Below are 21,315 nucleotides of genomic sequence, written 5' to 3'. Positions count from 1 at the left end.
TCCGGGTCAGCCAAGGAGACCACGTGTGGAAAAAAAAAAGGAAAAAAAAAACAAAACAAAAGGAGTGGGAGGGTAAAAGGGAAGGGGATGGGCATCTTTTTAAAAAAGTGAGGGAATTTTTGTTTTTACTTTTTTGTTTTCTTTTTTGGTTTTTCGAGACAGGGTTTCTCTGTGGCTTTGGAGGCTGTCCTGGAACTCGCTCTGTAGACCAGGCTGGTCTCGAACTCACAGAGATCCGCCTGCCTCTGCCTTCCGAGCGCTGGCGCCAGGCTCCCTTCCCCCCCCCTTTTTTAATTTTTATTTTTTGATTGATTAAAAAAATTATGTGCATTGGTGTTGGATCCGCTGGAACTGGAGTTGGAGATAGTCGTGTGAGCCACCGTGTGGGTCCTGGCAATTGGATCCGGGTCCTCTTGACGAGCAGTCGATGCTCTTAAGCACTGAGCCACCCCTGCAGCCCCTCCCATCACCTTACCCCGCTACTCCACAGACACAGCTGAGAGCTAGACCTGGGTTCTCCCGGGTAGCAGTGGCGGGGTGGCCGGGCCCGTTAAACCGAAGCGCTGATAGGCTACGGCCACTGAGGAGAGCCTGGGCTGCCTGCCCCTCCCTCTCCGTTCAGGAAACTCAGCTTCCTGGGCGCATTAACTGTTTAGTAACACCCTGCTTTACAGGAGGTAACTGTAATGGATCCCCCGCCCCCCCAACTCACTTCTCTTTGCTGCCAGGGTGATACCGAAAGTACATGGAAAGTTTTGTTTGTTTGTTTGTTTTTTGAGACAGGGTTTCTCTGAATTGTTTTGGAGGCTGTCCTGGAACGCGCTCTGTAGACCAGGCTGGCCTGGAACTCACAGAGATCCGCCTGTCTCTGCCTCCCGAGTGCTGGGATTAAAGGTGTGCGCCACCACTGCCCGGCAGATGGAAAGTTTTTTTTTTTTTTTTTTTTTTTTTTACAGAGAACGGGGTGGAGCGCTGGGAAGGAGACAGCCACACTAAAAAGCGGCAGGATTTTGCTCTTCTGAGGTCTCTGGTTGGAGAGGAACCAGCCCCCTCTCCCGCCACGCCCATCACCTCTAGGTGGCGCCATCCGCTTTTTTTTTTTTTTTTTTTTTTTTTTTTTGGTTTTACGAGACAGGGTTTCTCTGTTTCGGAGGCTGTCGGTCCAGCCTGGCCTCGAACTCACAGAGATCCGCCTGCCTCTGCCTCCCGAGTGCTGGGATTAAAGGCCTGCGCCACCAACGCCCGGCTGGCGCCATCCGCTTTTAAGAAGAGTTCTTAGGTCCCCCCCCCCACCCCGCTCCCATGTGTTGATAGAAGCCAGGCCCTGGCATGCACCGGGGTGCAGTTACAGCAGCCCGGAGTGTTTTCTCGTTGGATGCCCCGATAGGCAGGGCGGCTGGTAAACCCGGTCACTGCTTGGGACGTCTTGGTCGCTCCCGCCCTGGTGACACTTTCTCTCCACCTGGTTTTCAGAGAGCTGGGACAGCGCGGGATCCGCACGTCCTCCGTTTTTCGGTGGCGCAGCGCTCTGCACGCATTGGCTTTGCAGCTGACCCTGATGGGGTTTTCGGGGTTGAGGGATGGCACCTCTCTAATTTTGTGCCACTAGGGGGAGCCATTGAGGTCCTGGCTGTGGCGCAGGCTGACAAATCTGGGCGGCTGTCTGGCGCTGCCGCTGTACACTGTCCTTGGCATTGGGACATGGGGAGGTGGAGTCACGGCGCCCTCCAGTCATCTGTGGTCTGAGTAACTAGAGTCTGGGAAGCATGCAGGGGAACCGCTACCAAGGGCATTGAGGACAAGGTAGACCTGCCCCGGTTGAGCTCATCAACGCCGCGCCCATCTTAGATACGGGCTGTGATGTGTTACCCTGCACACCTGCCCCGGCTGAGCCGCTTAACTAAATTGTCTCGGGTTTTGGCTGTGATACCTAGACGGTGATGTGAAAATTGACAACTCTGAGGTTGGTGAAGGGAAACCTCCCCAGCGGGACAGAACTTACGAAGTGTATCTGACTGTCCCAGGGTGGTCAAGGGACTTGTAAAGATCAGATTGTAAAGGTCAGTGACAGGTTGAAAGAATCAGAGTGCAAGCTGGGAGTGGCGGTGCACGCCATTAATCCCAGCACTGGAGGCAGAGGCAGGCGGATCTCAGAAATTTCAAGGCCATCCCGGTCTGCAGAGCGAGTTCCAGGACACAGAGAAACACACACACACACACACACACACACACACACACACACACACACACACACACACACACACACACACACACACACACACACAGTCTTAATTTACAAAAAACGACCACTAGAGGGCAGCCTCTGACAGGAGGTTGAGTATCAGTGGGCGTGTCACAAGCTTCAGGGCCCCGCCCTCTCCTCCCGAAGGCAGAGCAGGTTATGTCACTCTTCAGTCCAGCCTGCCAAGAGTGGCAACCATCCTTTTACAGCTGGTGGCTTGCTTTTGGTTCTTTCTTTGGATTTGTCTTCACAGGATTAATACACATTTTGTCTCACTTCCTGTCTTTTTGTTTTGTTTTGTTTTTTTTGGAGACAGGGTTTCTCTGTGGCTTTGGAGGCTGTCCTGGAACTCGCTCTGTAGACCAGGCTGGCCTCGAACTCACAGAGATCCGCCTGCCTCTGCCTCCCGAGTGCTGGGACTAAAGGCATGCGCCACCACCGCCCGGCTCACTTCCTGTCTTAAGTAGATATTTCTGCCAGAAATATCACTTATTCACCGTGTAGCCCAGGGTGGCCTAGGAAACTGTCATCTTTCTTCGTCAGCCTCCTGGGAGATAGGTTTTTAGGAATGCAGTCCTACCCCTACCCAGCTTACTAGATCAAGAATGACCCAGCAGTAAATACTCAAAACCTGCTGCTCAGAATCTCACCCCGCTTTGCTGCTCTCTATGCTGGTGGGATTCTTTGTCTATATTATCTCTTTGCAGGTCATGTTCAGTGATGTCACTTTGCAGTTTTGTTTTGCTTTTTTTGAGACAGGGTTTCTCTGTGTATCCTGGCCATCCTGGAACTCACTCTGTAGACCAGGCTGTCCTGGAACTCACAGAGATCCGCCTGCCAAGTACTGGGATTAAAAGTGTGCACCACCACTGCCTGGCCGGTTATTTTTAACTCAAGAATGAGTTTTATGCCAGCCGGTGATGGCACGAGCCTTTAATCCCAGCACTTGGGAGGTAGAGGCAGGCAGATCTGTAGAAGTTCAAGAGACCAGCCTGGTCTATGGAGTTAGTTCTAGGAGAGCCAGGACTGCACAGAGAAACCCTGTCTCAAAAATACCAAAACAAAAAAAGAATGAGTTTTATTATGCCCCCATTTGTGTGTGTGTGTGTGTGTGTGTACATGCATGCCACTAGTGTACAGACTCCTTGTGCGGGTGCCTGAGGAAGCCAGAAGAGGACAGTGAGATCCCCTGGAGCTGGATTACAGGTGGTTGTGAGCCATCCTACTTGGGAGCTGGGAACTGAACGCCCATCGTCCGGAAGAGCAGTAAGCTCTCTTAACTGCTGAGCCATCTCTCTGGCCTCCTGTCTGTACCGTGTGTTAGAAGTTTTCCTTCACTCTCCGAATGTGATCCGTGACAGTGATGACTTTTGTAGGGGGGGGTCCCCGTCCACGTTACCCTTCTTGCGCTTTGCCTCACGTCACTGTGAATAAGACAGCTGCCGGAAACCCACCGGAGGGAAAAGGTTCACTTCAGCCCTTCCCGCCGCTCAGGTTCCCACCTACAGCTGCCCAGCCTGTGCGGCCCAGCAGCAGTCGCAGGAGCCAGGGTGTGGTGTAGAACAGCAGGCGTGGCAACAGACTAGGGAAACGGAGGCTGGCCCCGAGCTTCAGAACCACGCCCTAGGCACTGGGGTGCAGAGCGGGTGCCCGTGTGTGCTCACAGCCTGCTTGTGAGAAACTCACATCAAGAACAAGACTCCTGCAGGTTGTCCTCTGGCCCCTGATGTATGCACACACAATAGATAAACGTAGATGCAGTTAAAAGGATTTTTATTAGTTTCCGTTCTTTATCCTCCGGCCTGTGTGCTTACCGTATACCACGTAAAGAGCATGCCGCACTCACATCCTCAACTTGTCATTCCTTCCTGTGCTGTCTGTGACCCCAAGCTCCGGGGAATTCCACACTGCACGGCTTTGCTCAGAGTCACAGGTGTAGGCAGAGTTTCTTGATGTCCCTCACAAGTGGGCTCGTGTGCACCGGTGTGATAAGCCTGCTTTCACCACCAAGGTCTCACCACCACCAAGCCCCCCCCCCATTAGTCATTTCTCGTCTGTGACTAAGAGAGTCAAAGATAGCCGCAAAGTCTCCCTCCCCCCATGCTGTTTCGTGGGCAGAAGATGTCCCCAATCTGATCTCTGCAGGCTGAGCATGTTTGTCTTAGGATCACTATTGCAGACTGAGTTTCTCTCCCTCCTAGCCCTGCAACCAATTGGCCCCAAATGAGGCTTATGTTAATTATAAAACTGGCCGATGGCTCAGGCTCCTGACAGGCTAGCTCTCTCTTCATTATTAACCCGTAACTACTAATCTATGAACTTCTACATGGCCTTATCTTACCGAAGAACTCCCGGCGCGTCCTCTCTTCCTGGTAGCTAAGGTGTCTCTCCGCTCCTGTCTGCATCCTCTACCCAGAATTCTCATCTGGTAGCCCCACCTATACTTCCTGCCTGGCTATTGGCCAACCAGTAAGAGAAACATATATACAGAAGAACCCCCATTGCAGTATGGTTTGGTGGGAATGGGGTTTACTTAACCCACAGTTGCAGGTAACAGTTTATCTTCAAAAGCAGTGAGTGCAGACACACCGGGCAGGACCAGGCCAGCCTGGTCTACAGAGCTAGTTCCAGGACAGCCTCCAAAACAATACAGAGAAACCCTGTCTCGAAAAACCAAAAAATAAAAAGCTTCCGCCCAAGAAAAGCTTTAGCCCCCTTTCTTACCCCTGGCTGGTTATGACCTGACACCAGTGGTGGAGGTGGGGGGGGTGGTCAGGAAGAGACGATTAGTCATTGGAAAAGGTAGAGGTCAGGGGTTCCTGTGGGCGAGGTCTTATCAGGAACTTATTGCTCTGGGCACAGTATTGTTTTTAGTAAACATTGTCTTATAGCTGCCTGCTCCCAGGCTGATGGGGGAGTGGGTTTCCGGCCAAGGTCTGTTGTCCCCACAATGCCCTACAAGCTTGTCTCCAGCCTGATCTTAAGGAGGCATCTTTTCTGTCGAGGGCCCCTCCTCTCAGATGACTCCAGCCTGTGTGTGTCAAGTTAACACAGAACGACCCAGCACATGTTACTTTTCATGGCAACTAGGATTTGCAGGTGGGATTCTGGCTGTGAAGACGGGGAGGGCATCCTGGGCCAGCCAAATATAGAGGTGCTTCAGAAAAGGCAGGCAAGCCGGAGTTTGAGAGAGGGGGCTCACAGGGGAGAACACACTAAACCATTGGCTTCGACGACGGAGGACAGGGTCTCTCTCCAGCCAAGGACAAAAGGAGGAAGTCTGAGTCACCTACTATTAATAGCAAACTCCTTGCACAGTGATTACAACCCGGACATGAGGAATCCGGGTCGTGTCACCAGCCCTGCTGTGCTCTTTCGCTCTTCCGACTGGGGGTCTAGCTCTCCCCAAGGCAGATGGTCTATCAAGCCGCCTGTCAGGCTTCTCCTGTGGCTCCGTGGCTTGCTGCAGGTCTGTCCATCTCCCAAGAGAGTGTGCTTCCTTGGGAGATCATGTCCTCTCCAGTAAAAACTGTGTCCTTTGGGCCTAGCCGCTCGTTAAAATTGGCTATTGGTTTCACGAGACAGGGTTTCTCCGTATTGTCTTGGAGGTTGTCGGGCCAGCCCGGCCTCGGACTCACAGAGATGCGCCTGCCTCTGCCTCCCGAGTGCTTGGATTAAAGGTGTGCGCCATCAACGCCCAGCTCAAGGTTGTTTCTTATAGCTTGCAGAACATGTGATGAGATGCCAGAGTTTGTAATACCTATCAACACAAAAGTCAATGAGCGGAGAATGGAGCTTTTTAGGGGCGGGGAGATGGCTCTGCAGTTAAGAGTTTGCACTCGCTCTTGCGAAGGACCCTAACCCTGTTCCCAGTTGTTACAAGATGAAGCAGACAAAGCTGGATTTAAACTTCAGAGCTCTAGAACTGACGAGGGGCAGGAGGTATGGTTAGAGTCACTTTTGTACTGAAAAGATGCCCCAGTGGTTAAAACCTGTACATTGTCTACCTTGCCAGTATCTAAAAATGCCCGTGTGTGTGTGTGTGTGTGTGTGTGTGTGTGTGTGTGTGTGTGTGTGTGTGTTTTAGTTTTTCGAGACAGGGTTTCTCTCTGGGTAGCCCTAGCTGTCCTGGAACTCACAGAGATCCACCTGCCTCTGCCTCCCGAGTGCTGGGATGAAAGGTATGCGCCACCACTGCCTAGTACAACTTAACTCTTGACCGCCCCCCTTTCACCATAGGGCACCCAGACCTCCTTTTCCTACCTTAAACCTGTAGCAGGCAACTCCAACTAGAAACGCAGCTACTATGAAAACAGCAATGAGCACAGGGACAGGGACACTCCAGGACACTGCATGTCCACATCTGCTCCTATCACACTCTTCTGTGACCAGGGTAACAGAAGGGAAAAGAAAGATGAAGAATCCTGACCCCACTCAGGCTCTGCAGAAGGCTCCATCTTTCCCTGACCCCAGCTCTGCACCCACTCCCTCCTTACCCCATCTCAGGGTGAGGGGCTCAGGCAGTCCCTCATGGTGCACATGGCATGTGTATTTCTGCTCCTCTCCCATAGGCACCTCCACAGCTGCCCACTTCTGGAAGGTTCCATCCCCTGCAGGTCTGGTCTCCACCATCTCCATGTCCTGGGTCAGTTCCTCCTCATCCTTCTTCCAGGTCAGGGTGATGTCAGCAGGGTAGAACCCCAGGGCCCAGCACCTCAGGGTGGCTTTACCATCAGGTCTGGGGTGGTGGGTCACATGCGTCTTTGGAGGGTCTACAGTGAACAGATAGATAGCTGCTGGTGGTGGCCACAGCGTCACGTCCTCAGCAGGGGGGGGGGGAGAAGGCAGACGTGGGAGACAGCCCCGAGGACCTTTGTGATACATTTAGAGAGTAGAGGGGTGGCGGTAGGTGACCACAGTCCAGGAGACTGAAAAAATGTGCACATCTGCTTGTGGGAAGCTACCCCAGCACATTGGCCCCGCCCCTAACACATTGGCCCCGCCCCTAGCACATTGGCCACGCCCAGACGGACCCACCTACATCCATCCCCGTGATCCAGTGGCGGTGCCACAGGCGCTCTCCACCAGCTGGAGAGTGAGCTCTCTACCCTGCCGGCCACACGGAGGAGGGCTGGGGCCAGGATGGGGTGTTTACCTGTTCGGATGAGGTTGTCTCCTCCCAGGGCCAAGTAGTTTCCCAGCCAAAGTATGCATTCTTCCTTCAGATAGCTGCTGTCTTTCTCCAGCCAGTACTCGCTGTATTCCCACTTCCTCTTGGTGTAGCCCGCAATGAATGTGGCTGCTATATATTGCATGGAGTCCAAATCCAAGGTCAGGTAGTCCCTGCCATCGTAGCCATACTGCCAATGCCCCGTGGTACTTCTGTCATCTCGCAACTCACAGCCGTATGTGAACTGGAGAGTGTGAGGGCCTAGGAACCCCCCCCCAGGACAAGCATGTCAGTGCCCGCAGATGTATCTCCCAAACCTCTCCATTATGGTCCCTTGATGGGGGACGTCCTTCCGTATATATGTTTCTCTTACTGGTTGATGGATAAGACACTGTTTGGCCAATGGGTGATCGGTGGAACTAGGAGGCCAGGAGAGTTCTGGGAATGGTAGGCGTGGCAAGGGCACGTAGCCGCCAAAGAAGTAACAACAGGTCCTGGCATTCCTCCGGTAAGCCAAGACCACGTGAAAAATATGTACATATGTACATAACAGTGGGTTAATGATTAAGACGGAGCTAGCCACTAAAAAGCCCTGGGCATCGGCCAACGGTTTAATAATTAACGTAAGTCTTCGTGTGTTCATTTGGGGGCTGGTGGGAGGGTTAGCAGGGACTTGGCGGGGCAAGAAAAGCCTCCATAACGGTTCCTGTTCCTGCCCACGGGATTCCTTGCGTTCTCCTTAGAGGGCGTTCACCCTCTAGCTCATGTAGTCTGACCACTGATAATGCCTTTAAGTGCTGTCGGGGGCCAGGCTGCTTGGGGTTTAGGAAAAGAGCCAGGGTGGTAGGACTTAGGTTTTGCTGTGTCGTTACGCAGGTCATTCATTCTCTGCAACTCTCTTCACCTTGTGCACATGGGGCATAACCCCACAGGACTCTGAGGTAGCAGTCCCCGGGCCCAAGCATAACCAGGGACAGGAGCATGCTGGTAAAGGACGCACTATGCTCCGTATATTTCTCCGTGGGGTTCTAGAGAACACAAGCACTGACTTGTGGGGTGGGGGAGGTGCGGGCGGGTCATCCTCAGCTACGTAGTGAATTAGAGGCCAGCTTGGGCTCCCTGAGTCCCTGTCTCCAAAAAAAAAAAAAAAAAAAAGGAAAACAAACAAAATCCCAAGCTGAACCGAAACAGCCACTGACCAGCAAGAAAACAAGAAGCTTTCATGCTGAAGAATTCTCTAGTGAATTCCAAAGTCAGCCATAACCAAGGCCCCCTGGCTTGGAGTCACGAGGGTCCCCAGCTTCCCCCGTGGAAGCTGTAAGTGCTTTGAAGACAAATGGCTCTGAGCTGTTCGCGAGGTTGGACATCTGTGACTCGGACTAACACCAGACAGATGGATGTCTGTCACACAGACCCTGAGCTCCGGGAGCAGACTGAGCCAACCTGTTCTCCAGGGATGATCAGTCTGTCAGGACACTGAGGGCCTCCAGCCTCTGGGGATGAGATGAGGTGATAGGTCAGTTGTGTCCCAACACCTTCTCCGAGCACATACCTGCTTGCTGGCGGGCGCCGTCTGCCCCTCTCTGACTCCGGGCCCCAGAGTTGTTGTAGTACTGCTGTATGTTTCTCAGGCTCAACTGGAAAATCTTCATCCGATTGGTGAAGACCTGGGTCTCTTCAGCAAAGTACCCTGGATCTTCCCTCAGCCAGTCAACAGCAGGCTCTGCCTTCATGCTCTCGCTGTTAAAGCGGATGAAGGGCTGGTCGTCTATGGAGCCAGTGGCAGAAAATTCAGGGATTCCTGGACCCGGCTTAGTCACAGCCATGTACGAATACTGCAGCGAATGCGACCCTGAGGTGGGAATCAGGATTTAGTGTAAGGTACTGACTGTGAGGACCCAGCTACTGGGTGGGGGGATGAGTGCAGTGCCTGTGTGTGCCTGCGTGCGCCTGCGTGTGGACTGTAGAGGAGACAGGGTATGCAGCATGAGAACAGTTTCATAGCAACCCACCAGCCAAATGAATCAAATCCCACACTGTGCACTAGGATAATTCAGGGAACTGACCAAGAAATGCTAAGTGTGAGGGGCTGGAGAGACAGCGCTGTGGGTAAGCGCATTGGTCACTCTTACAGAAGACCCGAGCACGCGCGTGCATTTATAATTCCCCGGACGCACATGGCCCCCTGGCAACCGTCTGTATCTGCAGCTCCTGACCCCTTCTGGCCTCCCCAAGGGCCCTGTCTGCGGGTGACGCATCACCCCCCCGTAATTCTTCCCATATCACAGATTTTTGTTTGTTTTAAATGAAAGAAATTAGGGTCGGGCAGTGGTGGCGCGCGCCTTTGATCCTGGCACTTCAGAGGCAGAGGCTGGCAGATCTCTGTGTGAGCTCGAGGCCAGCCTGGTCTACAGAGCTACCCAGAGAAACCCTGTGTCGAAAGAACCAATAAATAAACAGATAGATAAACAAGTCAGAGCACAGAGTAATGGCTTCTGTCTAGTGTCTTTGTGCATATGTGCCATTATGCCGGGGGTGCAGGGCTGGTTTGCTTTCTAAGTTCCGGGGATCGAACTCAGGGCTCCTGCGTGCTTGAGAGCGGCTATCCCCCTGACCCTCATCCCAAGCACCTTTTCTTTTTGTAAAGATTATTTTAGGGACCGAAGAGATGGCACCTGTCGGCTTTTGCAGAGCACCCACATTGGCTGCTCACGAGTCTGTAACTTTTACTTCCGGGGGATCTGATCTCTTCTTTCGGCTTGTGCCCGCGCATCACATACGCTGCTTACCACATACGCAACGCACCCACAGAGGCCAGAAGTGGGAGTCAGATTCCCTGGAGGTGGGGTTACGGGGTTGTCAGGTGCCCAGCGTGGGTGCTGGGGGTCTAAGGACCCCGTCCCCACCTCCTCTGCCAGAGCAGCGTCGTGTGTGGCCTCACCAGTGAGCGCTCTGCAGCCCGTGCCGTTGGGTCTTGCTGTCCTTCAGCCTTCTCCCTCACTGCTCTGTCCCATACGCCTGCTCCTCCTCTAGCTGCTCGGTTCTCTTTCCTAACCCGGCTGTTTCATCCATGTGCCCTGTCCCACCTGCCTCCTTGACCGCCTCCCCCTTCCCTTTCACGATCCCCTTCTAGTTTGGCAATCCCCCCATATATGTGAAGGCACATACACATGCTTGTACAGCCTTACATTGAAAGACCCCTTCCCGGTATAGCCTGCCAGGAACCGTCTGAGTTCATGCTAAGGTCGAGGGCCCCTGGCGCCTCGAGGGCTTGACAAACAGGATATCTGTGGTGGGCCATCTGGAACTAGGGATGGAGATTACCCGGAATTTCCCAACCAAAATGTGCCCAAGATAAAGCCAAGTCAGCCACCCGCAACTTCCTTGTATTCAAGCCAGGTAACCTCAGTCTAACCTCTCGCCTCATTTGAATTGACCAATGGAAATCCTGTAACCATGCATCTGCTTCTGTACCCGCGCTTTTTGCTATATAAGGCGTCCCTGTTCCCCATCTGGGCGCGCTTGGTTCCCGAGACCAAGACGCCTGGGTACCCGTGCGTGATCAATAAAACCTCTTGCTGATTGCATCCATACGTGTGGCCTCGCTGATCCTTGGGGAGGGTCTCTCAGATTGAAAGTATCCCAATTGTGGGGTCTTTCATTTGGGGGCTCGTCCGGGATCGAGACCCCTGCCCAGGGACCACCGACCCACCACTGGGAGGTAAGCTGACTGTGCGGATCCGCTGTTTGTCTGGTGTCGTCTAGTGTCTTCCAGTGTCTGCCTGCCCGGTCGTTTGTGTCTCTGAAACCGTGCCTGCGTCTGTAGGACTCAGCTGTGTACATCTGTAACTGGCGGTAGGGGAGGAACCGACGGGTTCATAACCCCCCCACCCCCCCAACCCCGACCGTGGCTCCGGGAGACGTCCCAGGAGCGTCTGATTTTTGGCTCTCACGGATCTATGCCCAGGCATTTTTCCGTTCTGTTCGGGGCTGTCCCTCAAGGAGAGGGATTTTCAGTCCTACTGAGGGAGGAAGAGAGACAGGTTACCCTCCCATCTGAAAGTTTGCTTTCGGCTTTGCGCCGGAGCCACGCCGTGCGATTTCTTTGTCTGTCTCTGTGTTTGTTCCTTGTAACCGGTATTTGCGTCTTTATCCTCTCAGAAGAAATGGGACAAACGATTACCACCCCTTTGTCCCTCAGTCTCGAACACTGGAAAGAGATTCAGGAATATGCACATAACCAATCTGCTGATGTGCACAAAAAGAAATGGGTAGCTTTCTGTGCCTCCGAATGGCCCACCTTCAATGTCGGATGGCTGCGGGATGGCACATTTAGCCTAGACCTCATTAGGCAGGTAAAAGAAAAAGTCATGGATCCAGGGCCGCATGGACATCCTGACCAGGTGGACTATATCATCACCTGGGAGGCTCTGGTTCAGAAACCGCCTGCATGGGTCAAGCCGTTTCTCTCTGGAATGGCCCCTCTTTCCCCCAAGTCTGCCAAACCATCCGCACCTTCTCTTCCCCTTCCCCTGACCCCACTCCCAGCCCCTACCCCCTCCCGATCCGACCTATACCCAGCTCTTATGCAAGCCTCTCCTAAGGCGCCCCCCATTTCCAAACCTAAGGTTCTGCCTGCAGGAGAAGAGACTCTACTTATGGATCTCCTGTCTGAGCCGCCTCCATATCAAGAGGCACCCCAGGCGGCGGCTGATGAGGCGGAAGCCGTGCTTGCCGAATGACCTGCTGCGACTGATGAGGCGGCCCCCTCACCTATGGCAAGCCGCCTCAGGGGGCGACGAGAACAGGCCCCTGCAGACTCCACCGCCCTGCCCCTGCGTACCGGCCCGGACGGCCAGCTGCAGTATTGGCCGTTCTCCGCCTCAGATCTCTATAATTGGAAGAACAATAATCCTCCTTTTTCTAAAGATCCCTTGCAATTAATCTCTCTTTTAGAATCAGTCCTAGTGACTCATCAACCCACCTGGGATGATTGCCAACAGCTTTTACAGGTGCTCCTGACCACTGAGGAGAAACAGCGGGTCCTCCTCGAAGCCCGGAAGAATGTGAGGGGAGCGGATGGACAACCTACCCAGCTCCCTAATGAGATTGATGCGGCCTTTCCCTTGACCAGGCCGGAATGGGACTTTACTACTGAGGCAGGTAGTAGACCCATCTGCGTCTCTATTGCCAGTTGCTTATAGCGGGTCTCCAGGGGGCAGCTCGGCGCCCCACCAATTTGGCTCAGGTAAAACAGGTTTTACAGCAAGCAGAGGAAACGCCCACCGCGTTCCTCGAGAGATTGAAGGAGGCGTACCGCATGTATACGCCTTACAATTCAGAGGACCCAGGACAAGCCACTGGTCTCGCCATGGCATTTATCTGGCAGTCCGCCCCAGACATCCATAATAAATTACAGAGGCTGGATAATTTACAGAGGTATACGGTCCCTGATTTGCTGAAGGAGGCAGAGAAGATATTCAATAATAGAGAGAGCCAGGAGGAGAGGGAAGAGCGTTGGAGAAGAGAAAACATTGAAAGGGAGGAAAGGCAGCGAAAGGAGATGGAAGAGAGAGAAAATGCCAGGGATAAAAGGAGACAGAGAGAGCTCTCACGGTTGATGGCCACTGTAGTGTCAGGACAGAGACAGCGGCAGGATAGACAGGGAAGAGATCGAAGAGGACCCAGGGTAGATAGAGATCAGTGTGCCTATTGCAAAGAACGGGGACATTGGGCACGAGAGTGCCCAAAGAAGCAAAATCGGAACAGAAATACAAGACCCCAGGCCTCAACTTCTCTCCTAAATCTAGAAGACTAGGGGGTCAAGGCCAGGAGCCCCCCCTTGAGCCGCGGCTAACCCTACATGTAGGGGGGCATCCTGTGACCTTCCTGGTAGATACAGGGACGCAGCACTCCGTTTTGACCAGGTCCCCTGGCACATTGAGCAGCCGCACGGCCTGGGTCCAGGGAGCCACGGGAGGGAAGACCTACCACTGGACCACCAACCGGCAAGTACAACTAGTGACCGGCAAGGTAACATACCCGTTGCTGGGAAGGGACTTATTAAAGGCTCAGATACATTTTGAAAAGACTGGGGCTAACATTACTGACCCATCGGGAAAGCCCTTGCATGTGCTTACCTTGTCTATAGAAGATGAATATAGACTACATGAACAAGATAAAAAGGCCCCAACCGATATGGAGGAATGGCTACTCAAGTACCCCCAAGCATGGGCAGAGACCGGGGGGCATGGGTCTCGCCGATAGCCAGCCACCCATAATTGTGTCTCTGAAAGCGGACGCCATCCCAATCGCCGTGAAGCAGTACCCAATGTCCAAGGAAGCCAGAGAAGGCATAGCTCCTCACATCAATAGACTGTTGGATCAAGGGATCCTCGTACCCTGTAAGTCCCCCTGGAACACCCCTCTATTACCCGTCAAAAAGCCAGGAACGGGGGACTACAGGACAGTCCAGGACCTCCGAGAGGTTAACAAACGGGTTGAAGATCTACACCCCACAGTGCCCAACCCCTACAACCTCCTTAGTGGGCTATCGCCTACCCACGACTGGTATACGGTCCTGGACCTCAAGGATGCCTTCTTTTGCCTGAGGCTACACCCCAACAGCCAGTTGTTATTTGCCTTTGAATGGAGGGACCCAGCTCGGGGAATCTCCAGTCAGCTGACCTGGACAAGGCTACCCCAAGGGTTTAACAGCCCCACTCTCTTTGACGAGGCACTGCACCGGGATCTAGCCGCTTTTCGGGTCCAGCACCCCTCTCTGATTCTACTCCAGTACGTAGATGATTTGCTGCTGGCGGCTACGTCAGAGGAAGACTGTCACCGGGGTACCGAGACCCTACTCCAGGTTTGGGGAGTCTGGGGTACCGGGCGTCGGCCAAAAAGGCCCAGCTCTGTTTAAAACAAGTGACCTATCTGGGCTACAAGATAAAGGAGGGGCAGAGGTGACTGACTGAGGCCAGAAAGCAGACTATTCTAGACATTCCCGCCCCAAGAACCCCCCCGACAATTGCGGGAATTCTTGGGGACCGCGGGGTTCTGCCGCCTCTGGATCCCGGGTTTCGCTGAGTTGGCCGCCCCCCTCTATCCCCTCACGCGGACCGGTATCCCCTATAACTGGGGAACGGACCAGCAGCAGGCCTTTGAGAATATCAAACAGGCCCTCCTACATTCCCCGGCCCTGGGACTGCCCGACTTGCTGAAACCCTTTGAGTTATACGTTGACAAAAGACAGGGCTACGCGAAAGGGGTGTTAACCCAGAAGCTGGGACCATGGAGGAGGCCGGTGGCCTATCTATCCAAGAAACTAGACCCAGTGGCCGCAGGATGGCCACCCTGCCTCCGAATGGTGGCAGCAATAGCAATTCTGGTTAAAGACTCTGGCAAACTGACTATGGGCCAGCCCCTCACCATTCTGGCCCCGCATGCTGTCGAAGCAATCATCCAGCAACCCCCGGACAGATGGCTCACCAATGCGAGGATGACTCATTACCAAACCTTACTATTAGATACCGACCGAATCCGGTATGGGGCCCCGGTGGCCTTAAACCCGGCCACCCTCCTACCTCTCCCTGGCACCCCCGAACACCATGACTGTCAGCAGATTCTGGCCGAGGTACATGGCACTCGCCCAGACCTCTCGGACTTGCCCCTCCCCAACCCTGACCACGTCTGGTTCACGGACGGGAGCAGCTTCGTGGAGCATGGAGAGCGGCGGGCCGGAGCGGCGGTGACCACGGAAGATCAGGTAATATGGTCCCAAGCCCTACCAGCAGGAACCTCCGCTCAGAGAGCAGAGCTCGTAGCTCTGACCCAGGCCCTAAGACTGGCGGAGGGAGGAAGATTAACTGTATATACCGACAGCAGATATGCCTTCGCCACGGCCCACATCCATGGCGAAATATACAGGAGAAGAGGTTTGCTCACCTCGGAGGGTAAAGAGATTAAAAATAAAAAAGAAATACTAGCCTTGCTACAGGCCATCCATCTGCCGCGAGCTCTCAGTATCATCCATTGTCCGGGGCACCAGAAAGGGGACACTCCAGTTGCAAGAGGCAACAGGATGACCGACTGGGTGGCGAAAGCGGCCGCCACCGAGGGAAAACGGGTCGAAGCCCTATCGATTGACTCCAGACCACATCATGATGACTCCCGATGGAAATACACTGACGAGGATGTCAAGGCTCTGCACTCCCTGGGAGCACAGGAAGATCTAAAAACAGGAAAGTGGATGTACCAAGGAAAAATAGTGTTGCCCTACGAAATGGGCCGCTATCTGATCTCCTGCCTACATTGCCTCACGCATCTCAGCTACCAGAAGATGAAAAAGCTTCTAGAACGGGAGGAAGAGGTTTACTTCTTTCTATAGAAGAACACTCTTCTCAAAGAAATCACTGAACGTTGTGACGCCTGCGCCAGGGTGAATGCTCCTAAGATCAAGCTGCCTCCGGGTATAAGAACCAGAGGTCACAGGCCCAGCACTCACTGGGAAATAGACTTTACTGAAATAAAGCCGGGCAAGTATGGGTATAAATATCTACTGGTTTTTATAGATACCTTTTCAGGATGGCCGGAGGCATTCCCGACAAGACACGAGACTGCCGCTGTGGTGGCCAAGAAGCTATTGGAAGAAATCTTCCCCCGATACGGGATGCCCCAGGTAATAGGGTCAGACAATGGTCCAGCCTTCATCTCCCAGGTAAGCAGAACAGTGGCCACCTTGTTGGGGATTGATTGGAAACTACATTGTGCATATAGACCCCAGAGCTCAGGGCAGGTAGAGAGAATGTACAGAACGATTAAGGAGACTTTAACCAAATTGACGCTTGCAACTGGCACTAGAGACTGGGTCCTCCTGCTACCACTTGCCCTGTATCGGGCCAGGAATACGCCGGGACCACATGGGTTGACCCCATTCGAGATCCTGTTCGGGGCCCCGGTGCCCATTGTTAATTTCTTAGGCCCTGATGTTTCTGACTATGCTAATACTCCTTCTCTACAAGCCCATCTACAGGCCCTCCAGCTGGTCCAGAAGGAGGTGTGGAAGCCTCTAGCCCAGGCGTACCGGGACCAGAGAAACAATCCGGTCGTGCCCCATCCGTACCAGATCGGAGACGCTGTCTGGGTCAGACGCCATCAGACCAAAAACCTCGAACCTCACTGGAAGGGACCATATCTGGTTTTGTTGACCACTCCCACCGCGGTAAAGGTTGACGGGATTGCCGCTTGGATCCACACGAGCCACGTCAAGCCGGCCCGATCAGACGATCCTCAGCCACAAAGGACATGGACAGCCCACCGTACTCAAAACCCTCTAAAGATAAGACTCTCCCGAGTTGTCTGATTGTCCTACTACTGTTTTCCCTTTCCCCTATGGGGATTGAGGGAAGCCCGCATACCCCCCAACAGCTGACTTGGCAGGTGTTCTCCCAAACGGGGGAGATGGTCTGGTCCCTCTCAGGCTACTATGCACCTGGCACCTGGTGGCCCGCCCTCACTCCCGACTTCTGCCAGCTGGCCGCAGGGCTGGAGACCTGGGATATTCCCACAGTCGGAGCCCACGAGATTACTCAGACAGTGGAAACCCCTCTGCCACCCCTAGGAAAGACCTGGCCACAAGGGTGTCGCGACCCTAGAGCTAGGTGTCTCCTGGCACAAATGGATTTCTACGTCTGCCCCCAACAGGGACAGTCTAGAGCCTTAAGATGTGGGGGATATGAAAATTATTTCTGTGCCAATTGGGGTTGTGAGACCACGGGAGACGCCTACTGGAAACCCCGGTCATCCTGGGACCTGATTGAGGTACACCGAAATTATTCGCGGCCTCCTCTGGGCCGCTTTGATTGCGATTATGGCTCCAGTAGATGGGGCTCTTGGTCCTGCAACTCAGCCACCTGTCTCCCCCTCAACATTACCTTCACCCAACAAGGCAAACAGGATTACACCCAGTGGCTGAGGGGAAAGACCTGGGGGCTGAGATGGTACATGCCATGGGAAGATAGGGGCGTTACTTTTACGATCCGCTTAGCCGTCCAAGCCAGTCCAATGCCTATTGGACCGAACCCCGTGCTGGCGGACCAACGGCATCCCTCCGACCCATCCGCCCCTAAGCCAGAGTGCCTTCCCTCACTGAACGCCACCAATTCGCCCCCCCCGCCAGCTCCACTGAGGTTGCCCAACCCGGCACCAGGGACCAGCTTATAGGCCTTATCCAGGGGGCCTACCTAGCCCTAAATGGGACTCAACCTGACAAGACCCAGGATTGTTGGCTCTGCTTAATGTCAAGCCCCCCCTACTATGAGGGCACTGCGGTGGTCAGGAACTATTCCAACCACACTTCTGGACATGCAGGACCCACAGGAAAGTGACTACTGAACTCAGTCTTACAGGGTCCACGTGTGCCGAGGGATCCTCACACCGATTGACCCTAACTGAGGTCTCAGGACAGGGTACATGTATAGGGAAAATTCCTCCCTCTCATACCCTCCTCTGCAACTCTACCCAGACCTTGGGTCCAGGGACATACTATCTAGCCGCCCCTAACGGCACTTACTGGGCATGCAGCACAGGCCTGACTCCCTGTGTTTCCGCCGCCGTTATGAACATGTCCCGGGACTACTGTGTCCTAGTTCAGCTGTGGCCGAGAATTACTTATCATACCTCAGAATATTTTGTCAGCCAGTTCGAAGGAAGATCCCAACTTCGGATCAGGAGGGAGCCGGTCACATTAACGCTGGCCCTCATATTGGGAGTCGGGGGAATAGCGGCCGGGATAGGCACTGGTGCTAAAGCTCTTTCAGAAACCACCCAGTATCACCAGCTACAGACAGCCATGCAGTCAGACATTAGAATCCTTGAAGAATCGGTAACGGCCCTTGAGAAGTCACTCAAGTCCCTGTCTGAAGTAGTCTTGCAGAATAGGAGAGGTCTGGACCTATTGTTCCTTAAGGAAGGGGGATTATGCGTAGCTCTAAAGGAAGAATGTTGCTTTTACACCGACCACACTGGAATCGTGAGAGACAACATGGCTAAGCTGAGGCAGAGATTAGATCAGAGACAGAAATTCTTAGATGCCCAACGGGGCTGGTTTGAAGGCTGGTTCAATAAGTCGCCCTGGTCTACTACCCTGATTTCTGCCATAGCAGGGCCCGTAATGGTTCTCATTTTCATCCTGATATTGGGACCCTGCCTTCTTAACCGTTTAACCCAGTTCGTGAAGGATAGGTTCTCTGTCATACATGCAATGGTTTTAACACAACAGTATCAACAACTCAAACAGATGGATCCAGAGCTGACTGAGTCATCTGAATGAAAGATTCCATTCAGTCACAAGAGAAATGGGGGAATGAAAGACCCCTTCCCGGTATAGCCTGCCAGGAACCGTCTGAGTTCATTCTAAGGTCGAGGGCTTGACAAACAGGATATCTGTGGTGGGCCATCTGGAACTAGGGATGGAGATTACCCGGAATTTCCCAACCAAAATGTGCCCAAGATAAAGCCAAGTCAGCCACCCGCAACTTCCTTGTATTCAAGCCAGGTAACCTCAGTCTAACCTCTCGCCTCATTTGAATTGACCAATGGAAATCCTGTAACCATGCATCTGCTTCTGTACCCGCGCTTTTTGCTACATAAGGCGTCCCTGTTCCCCATCTGGGCGCGCTTGGTTCCCGAGACCAAGACGCCTGGGTACCCGTGCGTGATCAATAAAACCTCTTGCTGATTGCATCCATACGTGTGGCCTCGCTGATCCTTGGGGAGGGTCTCTCAGATTGAAAGTATCCCAATTGTGGGGTCTTTCAACATTTGTTTTTTATGTTTATTATCGAGATAGCCAAGACCAGCGTCTAGATCATGGTGTGAGTCTGGCCTTGGACTTCCGAGCCTTTGGCTCCCACCTCCCAAATGCTGGGATTACAGGTGTATACTTTATCAAGGCCAACACACACACACACTATTTTTTAAACTGGAGTTCCAGACACCGAGAAAATATATAGTATTTGTCTTTTTGAGGCTTGCTTTTGTTTTGTTTTATTTTGTCTCACTTCCTGTCTTTTTTGTTTGTTTGTTTTTTGTTTTTCGAGACAGGGTTTCTCTGTATTGTTTAGGAGGTTGTCCTGGAACTCGCTCAGTAGACCAGGCTGGCCTCGAACTCACGAGATCCACCTGCCTCTGCCTCCCGAGTGCTGGGACTAAAGGCATGCGCCACCAATGCCCAGCCTGAGGCTTGCATCTTAGTGTACTGGTTTCAGTTGCACCCATTTCCCCACAATGCCATGATTTAATTTTACAGGAAGATGGCATGCAGTTCCCTTGTATGGCTGAGTGAGATTTCGCTGTATTGAATCAAATTATGTGTATTTGAACTGTGTTTTCGTTTTTACTTGGTAGTCTGTTGGTGCAGGTCCAGGCAGTATTTCCTGGAACACTGTGGTTGGTTGCTCCCTCTTTAGAAAGGTAGAGAGTACGATGTTGCCCACATCCTGAGGGCATACAATAGTTGTTTTTCTCCTGTGTGTTAGGGTGGGCAGGCAGAGTCTTATCTTACTCTGAAGCCTGGGTAGCCTAGAGCTCACGGCAGTCTCTCCTCAGTCTCCCAAATGCTGGGGTTACGGGGTCACAGGTGTGAGATGCCACCACACCTGTCAGCAGAGTCTGGCATACCAAGTTGAGCGGGGACCAAGACCCTCCCCCCTGTATCAAGGCTGAGCAAGGTATCCCCCCTCCCTCCCTCCCTCCCTGTCTGTCTGTCTGTCTGCTGTCTGTCTGTCTCCTTGTCTCCTGCCTGCCTGCCTCCCTCCCTCCCTCCCTCCCTCCCTCCCTCCCTCCCTCCCTCCCTCCCTCCCTCCCTGTCTGCTGTCTGTTTGTCTCCTTGTCTCCTGCCTCCCTCCCTCCCTGCCTGCCTGCCTCCCTCCCTGCCTGCCTGCCTCCCTCCCTCCCTGTCTGTCTGTCTGTCTGTCTCCTTGTCTCCTGCCTGCCTCCTTCCCACCCTCCCTCCCTCCCTCCTTTCCTCCCTCCCTCCCTGTCTGCTGTCTGTCTGTCTGTCTGTCTCCTTGTCTCCTGCCTCCCTCCCTCCCTCCCTCCCTCCCTCCCTCCCTCCCTTCTCACTCTGTCTGTCTCTCTCTTTGTTTTTGTTTTGTTTTTTTCTTTTTCCAGACAGTGTTTTTCTGTATAGCCCTGGCTGTCCTGGTACTCCCTCCCTCTGTAAATCATGCTGGTCTGGAACTCACAGAGATCCATCTGCCTCTGCCTCCCTAGTGCTCTGATCAGAGGTGTGCACCACCAGTGCCAGGCTTTAGTTTTCTGTTGGTCCTCATTTAGGACCCAAGGTGGCCTCTGATTTGCCAAGTGTCTGATGTCCTTGAACCCCAGATCCTCCCACCTCCACTTCCCAAGTGCAGCCCTTCTGCAAAATGTCCTAAGGTCGGGTCTCAGCCCCCCTGCCCCCCCCCTTGAATTTGGCCAGCGACATGACACGACCCCACCCCCTTTCCATCTCCAACTCACTGGCTCCGATGTCCAGGGGGTGAATCAGGAGCCAGAAGATAAGAACCCACATGGTTGTCAGGTGCAGGGTCCAAATCTGTCTTCCCCTAAGAAATGAGACCTCAGAGAACTTGCAACTGAGATCCGTTGTGGGGAAGGCGTTGGCAACTAAGTAGGCGGGCTTTTAGGGGGTGTGTCTTTTCGGGGATTCCCCAGCCGAGCTCTCCATCAGGATGAAGGCATTCTTTGTGGGGGATGTATGTTTGTGTGTATGTTGTGTGTGTGTGTGTGTGTGTGTGTGTGTGTGTGTGTGTGTGTGTGTGTGTGTGTGTGTGTGTGTGTGTCCCGCTGGCTCTGAGTACCACAGTTGAGTTCTCTCCGGTTGGAACCTGGCTGGCGG

At 53.4% G+C, this 21,315-nt stretch overlaps 1 protein-coding gene across 2 annotated transcripts; it reads right to left on the bottom strand.

Annotated features, from left to right (window-relative positions):
* Positions 1-3,998: 3,998 nt before the first annotated feature.
* Positions 3,999-21,112, bottom strand: LOC106022689 (H-2 class I histocompatibility antigen, Q10 alpha chain). 2 transcript variants are annotated; one of them, XM_040732476.1, is made up of 6 exons: positions 20,937-21,105; positions 8,965-9,264; positions 7,398-7,673; positions 6,739-7,014; positions 6,506-6,624; positions 3,999-6,002 (listed from the first exon to the last, which is right to left on the bottom strand). In XM_040732476.1, exons 1-6 carry the CDS (start codon positions 20,986-20,988, stop codon positions 5,958-5,960), a joined length of 1,068 nt encoding a protein of 355 aa, XP_040588410.1. In that variant the 5' UTR covers positions 20,989-21,105; the 3' UTR covers positions 3,999-5,957. The 2 variants fall into 2 exon arrangements, with proteins under 2 accessions (XP_040588410.1, XP_040588411.1); XM_040732477.1 differs by lacking the exon at positions 6,506-6,624 and having other exon boundaries at positions 20,937-21,112.
* Between the last annotated feature and the right edge of the window lie 203 nt (positions 21,113-21,315).

This window comes from Mesocricetus auratus, unplaced genomic scaffold (assembly GCF_017639785.1).
Source record: "Mesocricetus auratus isolate SY011 unplaced genomic scaffold, BCM_Maur_2.0 Super-Scaffold_100027, whole genome shotgun sequence".
NCBI classification, from domain to species: Eukaryota; Metazoa; Chordata; class Mammalia; order Rodentia; family Cricetidae; genus Mesocricetus; species Mesocricetus auratus.
The sequence above is the reverse complement of the archived record's forward strand: the minus strand, read 5'-3'. Positions and strand labels throughout refer to the sequence as shown.

Excerpts from the sequence above, each read along its gene's own strand:
- LOC106022689 (XM_040732476.1), bottom strand. The coding sequence starts at position 20,988 with ATGTGGGTTCTTATCTTCTGGCTCCTGATTCACCCCCTGGACATCGGA. Across the intron at positions 9,265-20,936 it reads CCCCCTGGACATCGGAGCCA|GGTCGCATTCGCTGCAGTAT; the intron begins GTGAGTTGGAGA and ends TTCCCACCTCAG. Across the intron at positions 7,674-8,964 it reads CGGCGCCCGCCAGCAAGCAG|GCCCTCACACTCTCCAGTTC; the intron begins GTATGTGCTCGG and ends GGGGGTTCCTAG.